Raw genomic sequence first — 13,538 nt, forward strand, 5'->3', positions numbered from 1 at the left:
AAAAATGTATGCCTAAATCAAGCTATATAACTGTACCACAAGAAAATGTACAAACTTATCATTTTTTAAGTACTATATGTAATGGTCAAAGTAAACTAAAATTAATAGTAAATATAGTGAACATTTACTAAACACTCATCATGTTCCAAGAAGTTTTCTGTTTCTCTCACATACACCACCTCATTTATTACTCAGCCTGATGCCATGAGATAAGTACTATTATTATCATTAGAAGAAACTAAGACTTGCAGGGGAAGGGCAGGGTTATGTCATTTTGCCAAGAGCTAGTACATGGCACAGACTCTCAGGCAGGCTGACAGCCGAGCGCAAAGCCTAAGCACCCAGGCTGTAAAAGGGAAAAGAAAGGGGATATAATCAGAAAAACCCTGACACCACAGAAATACAAAGGATCATGAGACACACTATAAGCAACTGGATGCCAATAAAATGGACAACATGGAAGAAATGGACAAATTCTAAGAAAGGTACAATCTCCCAAGACTGAACCAGGAAGAACAGAAATATGACCAGACCAGTCACAAGCACTGAAATTGAAACTGTTATTTAAAAACTCCCAACAAACAAAAGCCCAGGACCTGATGGCTTCACAGGCGAATTCTATCAAACATTTAGAGAAGAGCTAATACCTATCTTTCTGAAACTGTTCCAAAAAATTGCAGAGGAGGGAAAACTCCCAAACTCATTCTATGAGCTCACCATCACCCTGATACCAAAACCAGACAAAAATGTCACAGAAAAAGAAAATTACAGGCCAATATCACTGATGAACATAGATGCAAAAATCCTCAACAAAATACTAGCAATCTGAATCCAACAATACATTAAAAGGATCATATACCCTGATCAAGTGGGATTTATCCCAGGGATGCAAGGATTTTTCAAAATCCACAAATCAATCAGTGTGATACACCACATCAACAAATTGAAGAATAAAAACCATATGAGCATCACAATAGATGCAGAAAAAGCTTTTGACAAAATCCAGCCCCATTTACAATAAAAACTCTATAGAAAGTGGGCACAGAGGGAATATACCTCAACATAATAAAGGCCATATATGACAAAACTACAGCTAATATCATACTCAGTGGAGAAAAGCTGAAAGCATTTCCTCTAAGATCAGGAATAAGACAAGGATGTCCACTCTCACCACTTTTATTCAACATAATTTTGGAAGTCCTAGCTATGGCAATCAGAGAAGAAAAAGAAATAAAAGGAATCCAAATTGGAAAAGAAAAGTTAAACTGTCACTGTTTGCAGGTGCCATGATACTATACGTAGAAAATCCCAAAGATGGTACCAGAAAACTACTAGAGCTCATCAATGAATTTGGTAAAGTTGCAGGTTACAAAATTATTTAATACACAGAAATCTGTTGCATTCCTATACACTAACAACAAAAGATCAGAAAGAGAAATTCAAGAAACAATCCCACTTACCATCACATCAAAAAGAATAAAATACTTAGGAATAAACCTACCTAAGGTGACAAAAGACCTGCACTCTGAAAACTATAAGATGCTGATGAAAGAAATCGAAGAAGACACAAACAGATGGAAAGATATACCATGTTCTTGGATTGGAAGAATCCATACTGTCAAAATGACAATACTACCCAAGGGAATCTGCAGATTCAATGCAATCCCTATCAAATTACCAATGGCATCTTTCACAGAACTAGAACCAAAAAATCTTAAAATGTTTACGGGGACACAGAAGACCCTGAATAGCTAAAGCAATCTTGAGAAAGAAAATGGAGCTGGAGGAATCAGGCTTCCTGACTTCAGACTATATTACAAAGCTATAGTCATCAAAACAGTATGGTACTGGGCTTCCCTGGTGGCACGGTGGTTAAGAATCCGCCTGCCAATACAGGGGACACGGGTTCGAGCCCTGGTCCAGGAAGATCCCACATACCATGGAGCAACTAAGCCCATGCACCACAGCTACTGAGCCTGTGCTCTATAGCCTGCAAGTCACAACTACTGAGCCCATGAGCCTAGAGCCCATGCTCCACAACAAAAGAAGCCACCGCAATCAGAAACCTGCACACTGCAACAAAGAGTAGCCCCAACTCACTGCAACTACAGAAAGCCCACGCACAGCAACGAAGAACCAATGCAGCCAAAAATAAATAAATTTTTAAAAAAACCAGTATGGTACTGGCACAAAAATAGAAATATAGATCAATGGCATAGGATAGAAAGCCCAGAAAAAAACCCACATTCCTATGGTCAATTAATCTACAACAATGAAGTCAAGACTATACAATGGGGGAAAAACAGTCTCTTTAATAAATGGTGCTGGAAAAACTGGACAGCTACATGTTTAAAAAAATGAAATTAGAACACTCTTTAACACCATACACAAAAATAAGCTCAAAATGGATTAAAGACCTAAACGTAAGACTGAACACTATAAAACTCTTAGAGAAAACATAGGCAGAACACTCTCTGACATAAACTGCAGCAAGATCTTTTCTGATCTGTCTTCCAGAGTCATGGAAATAAAAACAAAAATAAACAAATGGGACCTAATTTAACTCAAAAGCTTTTGCACAGCAAAGGAAACCATAAATAAAGCAAAAAGACAACCCACAGATTGGGAGAAAATATTTGCAAATGATGTGACCAACAAGGGATTAGTCTCCAAAATTTACAAACAGCTCAAGTGGCTTAATATCATCAAAACAAACAACCCAATCAAAACATGGGCAGAAGACCTAAATAGACATTTCCCCAAAGAAGACATATAGATGGCCAAGAGGCACATGAAAAGACGTTCAACATCTCTAATTACTAGAGAAATGCAAATCAAAACTACAGTGAGATATCACTTCACACCAGTCAAAACAGCTATCATCAAAAAACCTACAAACAATAAATGCTGGAGAGGGTGTGAAGAGAAGGGAACCCTCCCACACCGTTGGTGGGAATGTAAATTGGTACAGCCACTGTGGAGAACAGTATGGAGGTTCCTTAAAAAACTAAAAATAGGACTAGCATATGATCCCTCTATCCCACTCCTGGGCACATATACAGAGAAAAACATGGTCTGAAAGGATACATGCACCCCAATGCTCATTGCAGCACTGTTTACAATAGCCAAGACATGGAAGCAACCTAAATGTCCATCGAGAGAGGAATGGATAAACAAGATATGGCACATATACACAATGGCATATTACTCATTCATTAAAAAGGATGAAATAATACCATTTGCGGCAACATGGATGGACCTAGAGATTGTCATACTGCGTGAAGTAAGTCAGACAGAGAAAGAGAAATATCATATGATATCGCTTATATGCAGAATCTAAAAAGAAGTGATACAAATGAACTTATTTACAAAACAGAAACAGACCCACAGACTTAGAGAACGAACTTATGGTTACCAGAAAGAAAGGGTGGGGGGAAGGGATAGTTACCGAGTTTGGGATTGACATGCACACACCGCTATATTTAAAATGTATAACCAACAAGGGCCTACTGTATAGCACAGGGAACTCTGCTCAATATTATGTAACAACCTAAATGGGAAACGAATTTTAAAAAAGAATAGGCACATGTATATGTATAACTGAATCACTTTGCTGTATACCTGAAATTATCACAACATTGTTAATCAACTATACTGCAATATAAAGTAAAAAGTTTTAAAAAATAAAATAAATAAATTTTTAAAAATTAAAAAAAAGAAAAACCAAGGATTTGGTAGATTGTATCAGAGCACATTGTATAACTCTATGCAATTCAGTTTTCAAGAAGCAGAAAAACTGAACTAATGGAAAAATAAGTTTTAAAAAGTTGTCCCCAAAATTACCAACAATAAGTCATATATACATAAAGCCAATAATAAGTCATATACATATGTATATACATATACATGACTTCTTATGCACTCGTATTTTGCACTGAGAAGGATACAGCACCACTTTTGTAGTATTCTTGCCAAAAATGTGTAAACTCAACTTATCATTTGAAAACACCAGATAAATCCAAACTGAGAGACATTCTACAAAATAACAGACTTATCCAAAGTGTCTGGTCATAAATAACAAGGAAAGGTTGAAGAACTATCATAGGCTGGAGAAGATTAAGAAGATTAAGATTAAGAAGATTGGATCCTGGAACAGAAAAAGAGCATTAGGAGGAAAGGTAGTAAATTTCAAAGAAAGCCTGTAGTTTAGTCAGTAGTATTGTACTAATGTTAATTTTCTTATTTTGATAATTGTACTATGCCCATTTAAATTGTTAACATTAGAGAAATCTGGGTAAAAGGTATACACAAACTCTATGTTTTTTAAAGTTCTCTGTACATCTAAAATTATTTCAAAATAGACTTGTTTTTTAATTTTCCAGAAATTACCTCTGAAAAGAAGTTAGGTCCAGATAGAGAGTTGAATTGTTTCAAGGAATATTCTTATGGTATATAAACTGTCCTAGAGCATAAAAACAATGGAAAGTGTCCCAATTAATTTTATAAAGCTAATATTACCTGATATTAAAATCTGACAATACCACCTAAATGCAAGAAAACTGTCTAATCTCATGAGTATAGATTCAAAAATCGTACATAAAACACTAAAAACTTAAAATCAGCAATACATCTAAAAAAATCATGACAAACTATGCTTAATTCCAAGAATACTATAATGGCTCAATACTAGGAAATTTATTAAAAGTACAGATAAAATATATTTGATAACACTCATCACTCTCTTCCAATTTTTAAAACCACACTTAATAAACTAAAGAAGATTTTAACATCTACTTCTGACAAGATATTAGAAATTAAGTATCACCATTGTTATATAATATTATTCTAGAGGCTACTGCCAATGCAGTAAGAAAAGAAAGATAAATATAACATTCAACTATCAAAATGGAGGCATAACTATTGTTATTATTTGAAAGTGATTAAGAAAATCTATTAGAACAGAGGGTTTAATATGTGGAATTCTTGTTTTTGATATAACAACTACAGTTACAAAATGTAATAGGAAAAGATCATGAACATAGTAAAAACCAAAAAACATCAAATGTCTAAGAATGAACTCTTCAAGAATGGTGCAGAATTCAAATAAAGAAAACTGCAAAACTTTGCTTATGGACATAAAAAGAAATTCAAATAAATAAAATAATTTAAAAGTTAGATGATACAGGGTTGACAGAGATGCAGGAAAACAAAATATTTCATACACCGTTGCAAAAATGTAAATTGGCAAACCTCTTTAGAGGACAACTTTGGCAATATCTATCAAAATTTAAATGCATGTAACATTTGACCCAGAATTCTACTTCTAGAGGCTTGTCTTACAGATTACACACACATACATACATGTGTATGTATGTGCACACATGAATGCACATGCAAGGCAACTCAATATAGCATTGCTCTCATAGCAAAAAGCTGGAAACAACATAAATATTAAAAAACAAAAGACTGATTAAGAAAGATGGCATATCAGCATTATAAAATACTATGCATCCATATTATAGATAGTATGATCATTTTATTGAAAATTTTTCATAAATATATAATTTTTAATAAAATAGACAAGACGGACATCTAAATATTATCAATGTACCTTTATCTGCATGGCAGAGTTTCAGTAACTTATTTTCTTCCCTATGCTTTTCTTTTTTTTTTTTTTTTTTTAACATCTTTATTGGGGTATAATTGCTTTACAATGTTGTGTTAGTTTCTGCTTTATAACAGAGTGAATCAGTTATACATATACATATGTTCCCATATCTCTTCCCTCTTTGTCTCCCTCCCTCCCACCCTCCCTATCCCACCCCTCCAGACAGCCACAAAGAACCGAGCCGGTTTCCCTGTGCCATGCGGCTGCTTCCCACTGGCTATCTACCTTACGTTTGTTAGTATATATATGTCCATGTCTCTCTCTCGCCCTAACACACCTCACCCTTCCCCCTCCCCATATCCTCAAGTCTGTTCTCCAGTAGGTCTGTGTCTTTATTCCTGTTTTACCCCTAGGTTCTTCATAACATTTTTTTTTCTTAAATTCCATATATATGTGTTAGCATACGGTATTTGTCCTTCTCTTTCTGACTTACTTCACTCCGTATGACAGACTCTAGATCTATCCACCTCATTACAAATAGCTCAATTTCGTTTCTTTTTATGGCTGAGTAATATTCCATTGTATATATGTGCCACATCTTCTTTATCCATTCATCCGACGGCGGGCACTTAGGTTGTTTCCATCTCCGGGCTATTGTAAATAGAGCTGCAATGAACATTTTGGTACATGACTCTTTCTGAATTCTGGTTTCCTCAGGGTATATACCTAGTAGTGGGATTGCTGGGTCATATGGTAGTTCTATTTGTAGTTTTTTAAGGAACCTCCATACTGTTCTCCATAGTGGCTGAACCAATTCACATTCCCACCAGCAGTGCAAGAGTGTTCCCTTTTCTCCACACCCTCTCCAGCATTTATTGTTTCTAGATTTTTTGATGATGGCCATTCTGACTGGTGTGAGATGATATCTCATTGTAGTTTTGATTTGCATTTCTCTAATGATTAATGATGTTGAGCATTCTTTCATGTGTTTGTTGGCAGTCTGTATATCTTCTTTGGAGAAATGTCTATTTAGGTCTTCTGCCCATTTTTGGATTGGGTTGTTTATTTTTTTGTTATTGAGCTGCATGAGCTGCCTGTAAATTTTAGAGATTAATCCTTTGTCAGTTGATTCATTTGCAAATATTTTCTCCCATTCTGAGGGCTGTCTTTTGGTCTTGTTTATGGTTTCCTTTGCTGTGCAAAAGCTTTGAAGTTTCATTAGGTCCCATTTGTTTATTTTTGTTTTTATCTCCATTACTCTAGGAGATGGGTCAAGAAGGATCTTGCTGTGATTTATGTCATAGAGTGTTCTGCCTATGTTTTCCTCTAAGAGTTTGATAGTTTCTGGCCTTACATTTAGGTCTTTAATCCATTTTGAGCTTATTTTTGTGTATGGTGTTAGGGAGTGATCTAATCTCATACTTTTACATGTACCTGTCCAGTTTTCCCAGCACCACTTATTGAAGAGGCTGTCCTTTCTCCACTGTATATTCCTGCCACCTTTATCAAAGATAAGGTGACCATATGTGCATGGGTTTATCTCTGGGCTTTCTATCCTATTCCATTGATCTATCTTTCTGTTTTTGTGCCAGTACCATACTGTCTTGATTACTGTAGCTTTGTAGTATAGTCTGAAGTCAGGCAGCCTGATTCCTCCAGCTCCATTTTTTGTTCTCAAGATTGCTTTGGCTATTCGGGGTCTTTTGTGTTTCCATACAAATTGTGAAATTTTTTGTTCTAGTTCTGTGAAAAATGCCAGTGGTAGTTTGATAGGGATTGCATTGAATCTATAGATTGCTTTGGGTAGTAGAGTCATTTTCACAATGTTGATTCTTCCAATCCAAGAACATGGTATATCTCTCCATCTGTTTGTATCATCTTTAATTTCTTTCATCAGTGTCTTATAATTTTCTGCATACAGGTCTTTTGTCTCCTTAGGTAGGTTTATTCCTAGATATTTTATTCTTTTTGTTGCAATGGTAAATGGGAGTGTTTTCTTGATTTCACTTTCAGATTTTTCATCATTAGTATATAGGAATGCCAGAGATTTCTGTGCATTAATTTTGTATCCTGCTACTTTACCAAATTCATTGATTAGCTCTAGTAGTTTTCTGGTAGCATCTTTAGGATTCTCTATGTATAGTATCATGTCATCTGCAAACAGTGACAGCTTTACTTCTTCTTTTCCGATTTGGATTCCTTTTATTTCCTTTTCTTCTCTGATTGCTGTGGCTAAAACTTCCAAAACTATGTTGAATAAGAGTGGTGAGAGTGGGCAACCTTGTCTTGTTCCTGATCTTAGTGGAAATGCTTTCAGTTTTTCGCCATTGAGGATGATGTTGGCTGTGGGCTTGTCATATATGGCCTTTATCTGCATGGCAGAGTTTCAGTAACTTATTTTCTTCCCTATGCTTTTCTATGTTTTTCAAATTTTCTATAATACTTGTGTATTGTAATGAGCAGGGAAAAGTAATGCAAGCTCTATCCGTGGATGAAAGGAATTCCAGTACCTAATTTGTACTTGCTCACTTATAATATGCATTCAAAGGCATTGCCTCAAAATGCTATGCTTGCAGTAGCCAACTTGCAAAACTCAGAATAAATATTTTTCATTTTTCACCAGTCTCTACCACTGTCTCAATGAATTCAATACCGTAACCAATGATGTAATTACGTTCTGATCTTGGATCAAGAAGCACAACTGCCACTCTGCTTGTGTAAAGATAGGGGGAAAGACAGTGATGGGAGCAAGCAGGGGAAAACTGGGTATTTATCCTGCAAGCCTCAAATCTTCAATTTTATCCGCTACAGGAAGCAGAGGTTACTTTTGCTTCAACAACTTTGGTTTATTCCCGTGAGAAGTGTGATTCATTACGTTTATGCACAATGATCTACTGCTTAAGTAAGCCAGGAGCTTATCAGAGCAGGAAACTGAGGCATATGCTTTAAGGTTTAGATCCCATCTAACTATATCTCGACCATGATAACTGAGAAGTGGAGCTCAGCATGAACATGCTGTTCGTGATACACACACTTACAGTTCCCCTGTCACTGTCAATGTGCAGTACTTGAGAAAATGTTCCATAGCCCTACACTGTTTACTTCAGAGAGAGCCCTAAACACATTTGGGGAAAATGTTTTATACCTGCGATCTTGATGACTTCCTAGAACACGCTCCATCACAGGAAACCTGGGAACTTCCCCAGATCCATTTTAAGGAGTTAAATGCTTTTGATTGTAACTGTTAGTGGCTTCCCAACTTTTTTTTTTTTTTTTGCGGTACGCTGGCCTCTCACTGTTGTGTCCTCACCCGTTGTGGAGCACAGGCTCCGAACGCGCAGGCTCAGCGGCCATGGCTCATGGGCCCAGCCCCTCCGCGGCATGTGGGATCTTCCCAGACTGGGGCACGAACCCGTGTCCCCTGCATCGGCAGGTGGACTCTCAACCACTGCGCCACCAGGGAAGCCCAAGCTCCCCAACTTTCTGTAAGAGAAGCTAAGAGACAGTAATCTGGAAGGAGGAGGGGCTGGGAGCAGCACCTTTCAAAATTTTTTACCTCGATTTACAGTAATGGTTATTTTATTTATTTCACATTGTGGCCCATTACAAATATATGTGTAACATGCATAAATATATACACACAAACATGTAATCATATTCCTAAAATAAAAGTTGTATGAAACCATACATATGTTATGTGTGACACACTTTGACATGTTCTATTCTATTACGTTGATGTGTTAGAGTCTATTCCATGCTACTAAAAATTCTGCCCAAATCTCTCTAAAATTATTCCAGCAGTCCATCATGGTGGCAACCCAAAGCTGGAAATGCACTGGGAAGGGGTCCTCAGGGCCTGGATTTATGATCCCTTTGGAGTGCTGGAGTGAGCTATGTTCTCCCCAAGTCCCTTGGCATCACAGGTGGTGGGAACTTTTTGCTCTGAGTTCTCAGAGGAGAAAAGCTTGAGACCTTATGAGAAGTGGGAGTGTTCAGAATCACAAATTTCTAAAAGCTCATCTGTGGAAATCAAATCTACAGAGATGACTCAAGTTATCGGCCCTGTCTCACAATCCCTTTTTGACACCCTGGCAGGGGGAGGGGAAACCGGAGGCAGAGTTACCGTAGGAAGAGCTGTTGAAGAGCTCGATGTTAAAGAAGGCGTAGTCTCCGCTGGTCATCCCGTGCCTGTGCGCCGCCAGCATGATGCCGCGGATGGTGTCGCTGCTCGCACACATGATCACCACTGCGGGGAGGAACAAACAGACGCGTGAAACGCCCCTGCGCGGAGGACAGCATCTGATGAGGAACAGGGCACGGCTAAAGTCCTAAAGAATCCTCACAAATTATTCATGAATTACAAAGGGCAGTATAATAGCTTGACAGCGGAGAAAGCTATCCATCGCCACCATAACCAAGTGATGGACGTCAACATCACCCACCATGGGAGCAGACTCAGGAGTCTCCTGCTGTAACACACCCCGGGCCCCAAACCTCACAATGGGCCACCTGAATCCAATCAGAAGGAAGCCGCTGCAAACCCAACTTGGGGGACAGTGTATAGAATAGCGGACCTGCGCCCTTCAAAGTGGTCACTTTCATGAAAAACAAAGATGGCCTGAGGAAATGGTCTAGACTAAAAGAGACTTAGAGAAACAGAAAGCTGACTGCAGTGTGTGGCCCTGGATTGGATCCTGGACCTTAGAAAAATAATAATAAAAGTTTTTCTATAAAGGGCATTATTGAGACAACTGGAGAAATTTGAATAAGGTCTGTAAATTGGATAATAGTATTGTGTTTGTGTTAAAGTTCTTGCTTTTCATAATTCTGCTGTGGTTATATGAGTGAATGTCCTTGTTCTTAGGAAACACACTTCAGTTTTCAGGGGTAAAAGAGCATGATAGCTCTATTTACTCTCAAATGGTTCATAAAAAGATAGTAATATTTGTGCATGTATATGTACATGTGTATATATTTGGAGGGGCAAGGGAGGGAAGGGGGAGATTAGAATGACAAAGCATAGCAGCAGAATGCTAACCATTGGTGAAAATCTGGGTGAAGGGTATAGGAGGTGCTTTATACGTTCTTACATCTTTTCCAAACACACACAGTTGTTTCAAAATGAACTCCTTTAAAAAAATACTTCAAATAAATTCCCAGATTTGCCCAATATAAGATAGTGAGGCTTGTCAACTGCTTTTTACACTTTTACTAGCATAGTAAACCTATTTTCCTGAGAAAGCTTTCATGTGGCAAATCAGAGGATGCCGCGAGTGCTACAGGCTTTCTGCAGTCTGAATGTAGAACCCTTTTTCTCAACATATATAGGAAATAGTTACCAAGATTCCACGTCCCCCCGCCATGGGCTCTCAGTTCACAACCACACTGTCAGAGCTGAGAGGCTTTAAGCAGCTGCAGAATAGTGTTGCCTGCCACGTAAGAGCTGCAACGGACTAGAGGGAAGTGGGGACCTGGCCTTCATCCAGTTATTTTGATCACTGTTGATGGCCCCTGGCCCCCAAGACAGTGCCCGCTGTGCTTTTCTGCACACATGGAGGGCAGGAGAAGCCTGGGTGCCACAACCACATTATCGCCATGCGTGCCAGCCCTGCAGGTTGTGTATGTTCTTTGTAAAAGCATGGGCGCTGAAAGATGCAGAACAAACTTCAGGCTGTGCCAAAGCCTCCTTGGCAGCCTGCACGGAGGGCCAGGCGCTTGTTGACATTTGGTTTACTGCACAGGTTAATTCAGAGTGTTAGATCATGACTCTGACATTTCTTACGACAAAAGGGCTCAGGTGACAGGCTCAAAGTCTGCAGAGCAAGTTTTTAAAGCAATACAAAACTCCGAAAGATTTATAACTGTGCGAGTGGGTGTTGTTAGTGCCTGGAAATATAGTTATATATTTGGGGTAAATAGTCAAATTTCAAGATGTCTCAGTAAGGAAGCTTTTGAAGAAACTCCTCATTACTCACTATGACCTAGACACTTGTTTTAGCTTCGATTTGATTCCAGTCCTTTAAACGACAAAAGATCCAAGGTGTCTCCCAAAACAGCCTGGGCTGAGGCTGGACAAGTTTGAAGTGTGTGGATTCCAAGGGTGGGCATCACCGGGAGGGTCCAGGAAGCTCTGGCTGACTCTCCACTGGCAGACCTCATCATCTTTTGATCACTTGACCATAGTCCAGAGTCTGGCTCTAAACCTTAAGACACAGAACCTGATTCTGCCAGCACATAAAGAGTAGAGTCATTGCTTGGGGGAGCAGAGTCCCGATAACCTAACTCAGATGTTTTTAGATAATCTGAAGTGAAGATTAATTTCAATGAGGACCAAAGTAGTCACAAACACGTTTGTGCCGACATAGACCCGGGAGTGCTCGTTGAGGAGCCAAATTATAAGCAGAAGGATGTCAGTGAGGGTGACGTCAGAATCAGGGAGATCAGCTGCAGGGTTCAAGCATCCAAAGGCATCAGGTCTTGATAACCCAAAGCATCCGTCTAAGAGCTACACCCGGCCCAGGCCTGAACAGGCTGTGTCCTCAGGCCAGAGCACAGGCTTCCCCAAGTCCTGGATGGGCTGTGCCCAACGCTTCTTTTCTATTTTTACAGCCCTGGCCCTTCTCCTTCGCTCTCTTCCCATCACCACTAAGACCAACCCCTTGTGATAGACACATTCTTTCTTTAAATGTCAGTACCTGCTTGGACCAAGCAAGAGTGACCCAGAGCAGCACTGAGCCTATCTGAGCAGACTGGAATTATTGTAGATCTCATCTGTTTTGTGTGGACAATGTGGTCCAATTCTGAAAACGAAATCCTAACTCCCATCTTCATGGGCCAGGTATTGTTTTTCTTCCACAAAACAAACCCATAGTGCACATTATCGCCCAGTTTAAGTTAGAGCAAGCACTTAATGACACTGGCCGAGCAGTCAGAATGCAGTCCTTCTAGATTTGTAGAATGTTCCCTAATCTCTTATGGCTTTTTCATTCATGCCTAATTCAACAGCAAGAATTTTTAGCAACATGCCTCTATACAATCTTTCGGAAGGTTGAAAATAGTCTTCACTGAAATAGCTTTCTCTTCTTACTCATGTTTCATCAGTTTACATAATAACTAATTAAATTGCATACTTATAATAATAAGTACAACTGGTATAAACAGATTTATGAGAAATGTGCTGGCAAACATGGGAGAGGTATACCAGCTGCCAGCGTTCACCAAGAGCCAATAAAGTTCATAGAGAAAAGGAGAGCATCAGCTAATGCTGCAAGCTGCTTAAGTGGAGGTCAATTAAAATAATTTCTGCTATACTTGAGTATATTTAAATATATGAACATTTAAACATATATTAAGTATATTTAAGTATATTAAATATATATTTAAATATATAAGAACTAACATTTTTGGTCAAATTCTAGAAGAGGAAACGGTGACGCGATTCCAAGTTTCTGGATAGACTTTTCATCATTCTGCTCTATTGTCTTCCCCCTTGCCAAAGAACTTGTGATACTCCATGTCACCCTCCACTATCTGATTCCCACAATGTCTTCTGTTAAGTGGCTTCTCCCTACAGCAACACGTTCTTGCAATCACTCTAAGAACAGCAGAGAGGAGTACAAAGGGGTGGCTAGAGAAGTCAATTCAGAGACCCCGAAACAATCCAGGAAGCCTACCCGAGCTAGGGTGATACCCTTTCCACCTCTCAGGTTTACATCTGGAGCAAGCTCTAACAGAAGGACACTCCTCCTCCTTGGGGCTTCCCCAGTGGCGCAGCGGTTGAGAGTCCGCCTGCCGATGCGGGGGACGCGGGTTCGTGCCCCGGTCCGGGAGGATCCCACGTGCCGCGGAGCGGCTGGGCCCGCGAGTCATGGCCGCTGAGCCCGCGCGTCCGGAGCCCGTGCTCCGCAACGGGAGAGGCCACAGCAGTGAG

The 13,538-nt window shown here is 39.2% G+C and overlaps 1 protein-coding gene across 2 annotated transcripts in view; it reads right to left on the reverse strand.

Annotated features, from left to right (window-relative positions):
• Positions 1-13,538, reverse strand: part of NPR3 (natriuretic peptide receptor 3) — a 68,012-nt gene that overhangs the window by 47,537 nt on the left and 6,937 nt on the right. For both annotated transcript variants that reach the window (XM_007453356.1, XM_007453355.1), the window contains exon 3: positions 9,732-9,854. In XM_007453356.1, coding sequence (XP_007453418.1) covers positions 9,732-9,854 — 123 coding nt within the window. The remainder of the gene's footprint in view (positions 1-9,731; positions 9,855-13,538) is intronic.

The sequence above is a fragment of the Lipotes vexillifer genome, unplaced genomic scaffold, assembly GCF_000442215.2.
Source record: "Lipotes vexillifer unplaced genomic scaffold, Lipotes_vexillifer_v1.1 scaffold522, whole genome shotgun sequence".
Taxonomy (NCBI): domain Eukaryota; kingdom Metazoa; phylum Chordata; class Mammalia; order Artiodactyla; family Lipotidae; genus Lipotes; species Lipotes vexillifer.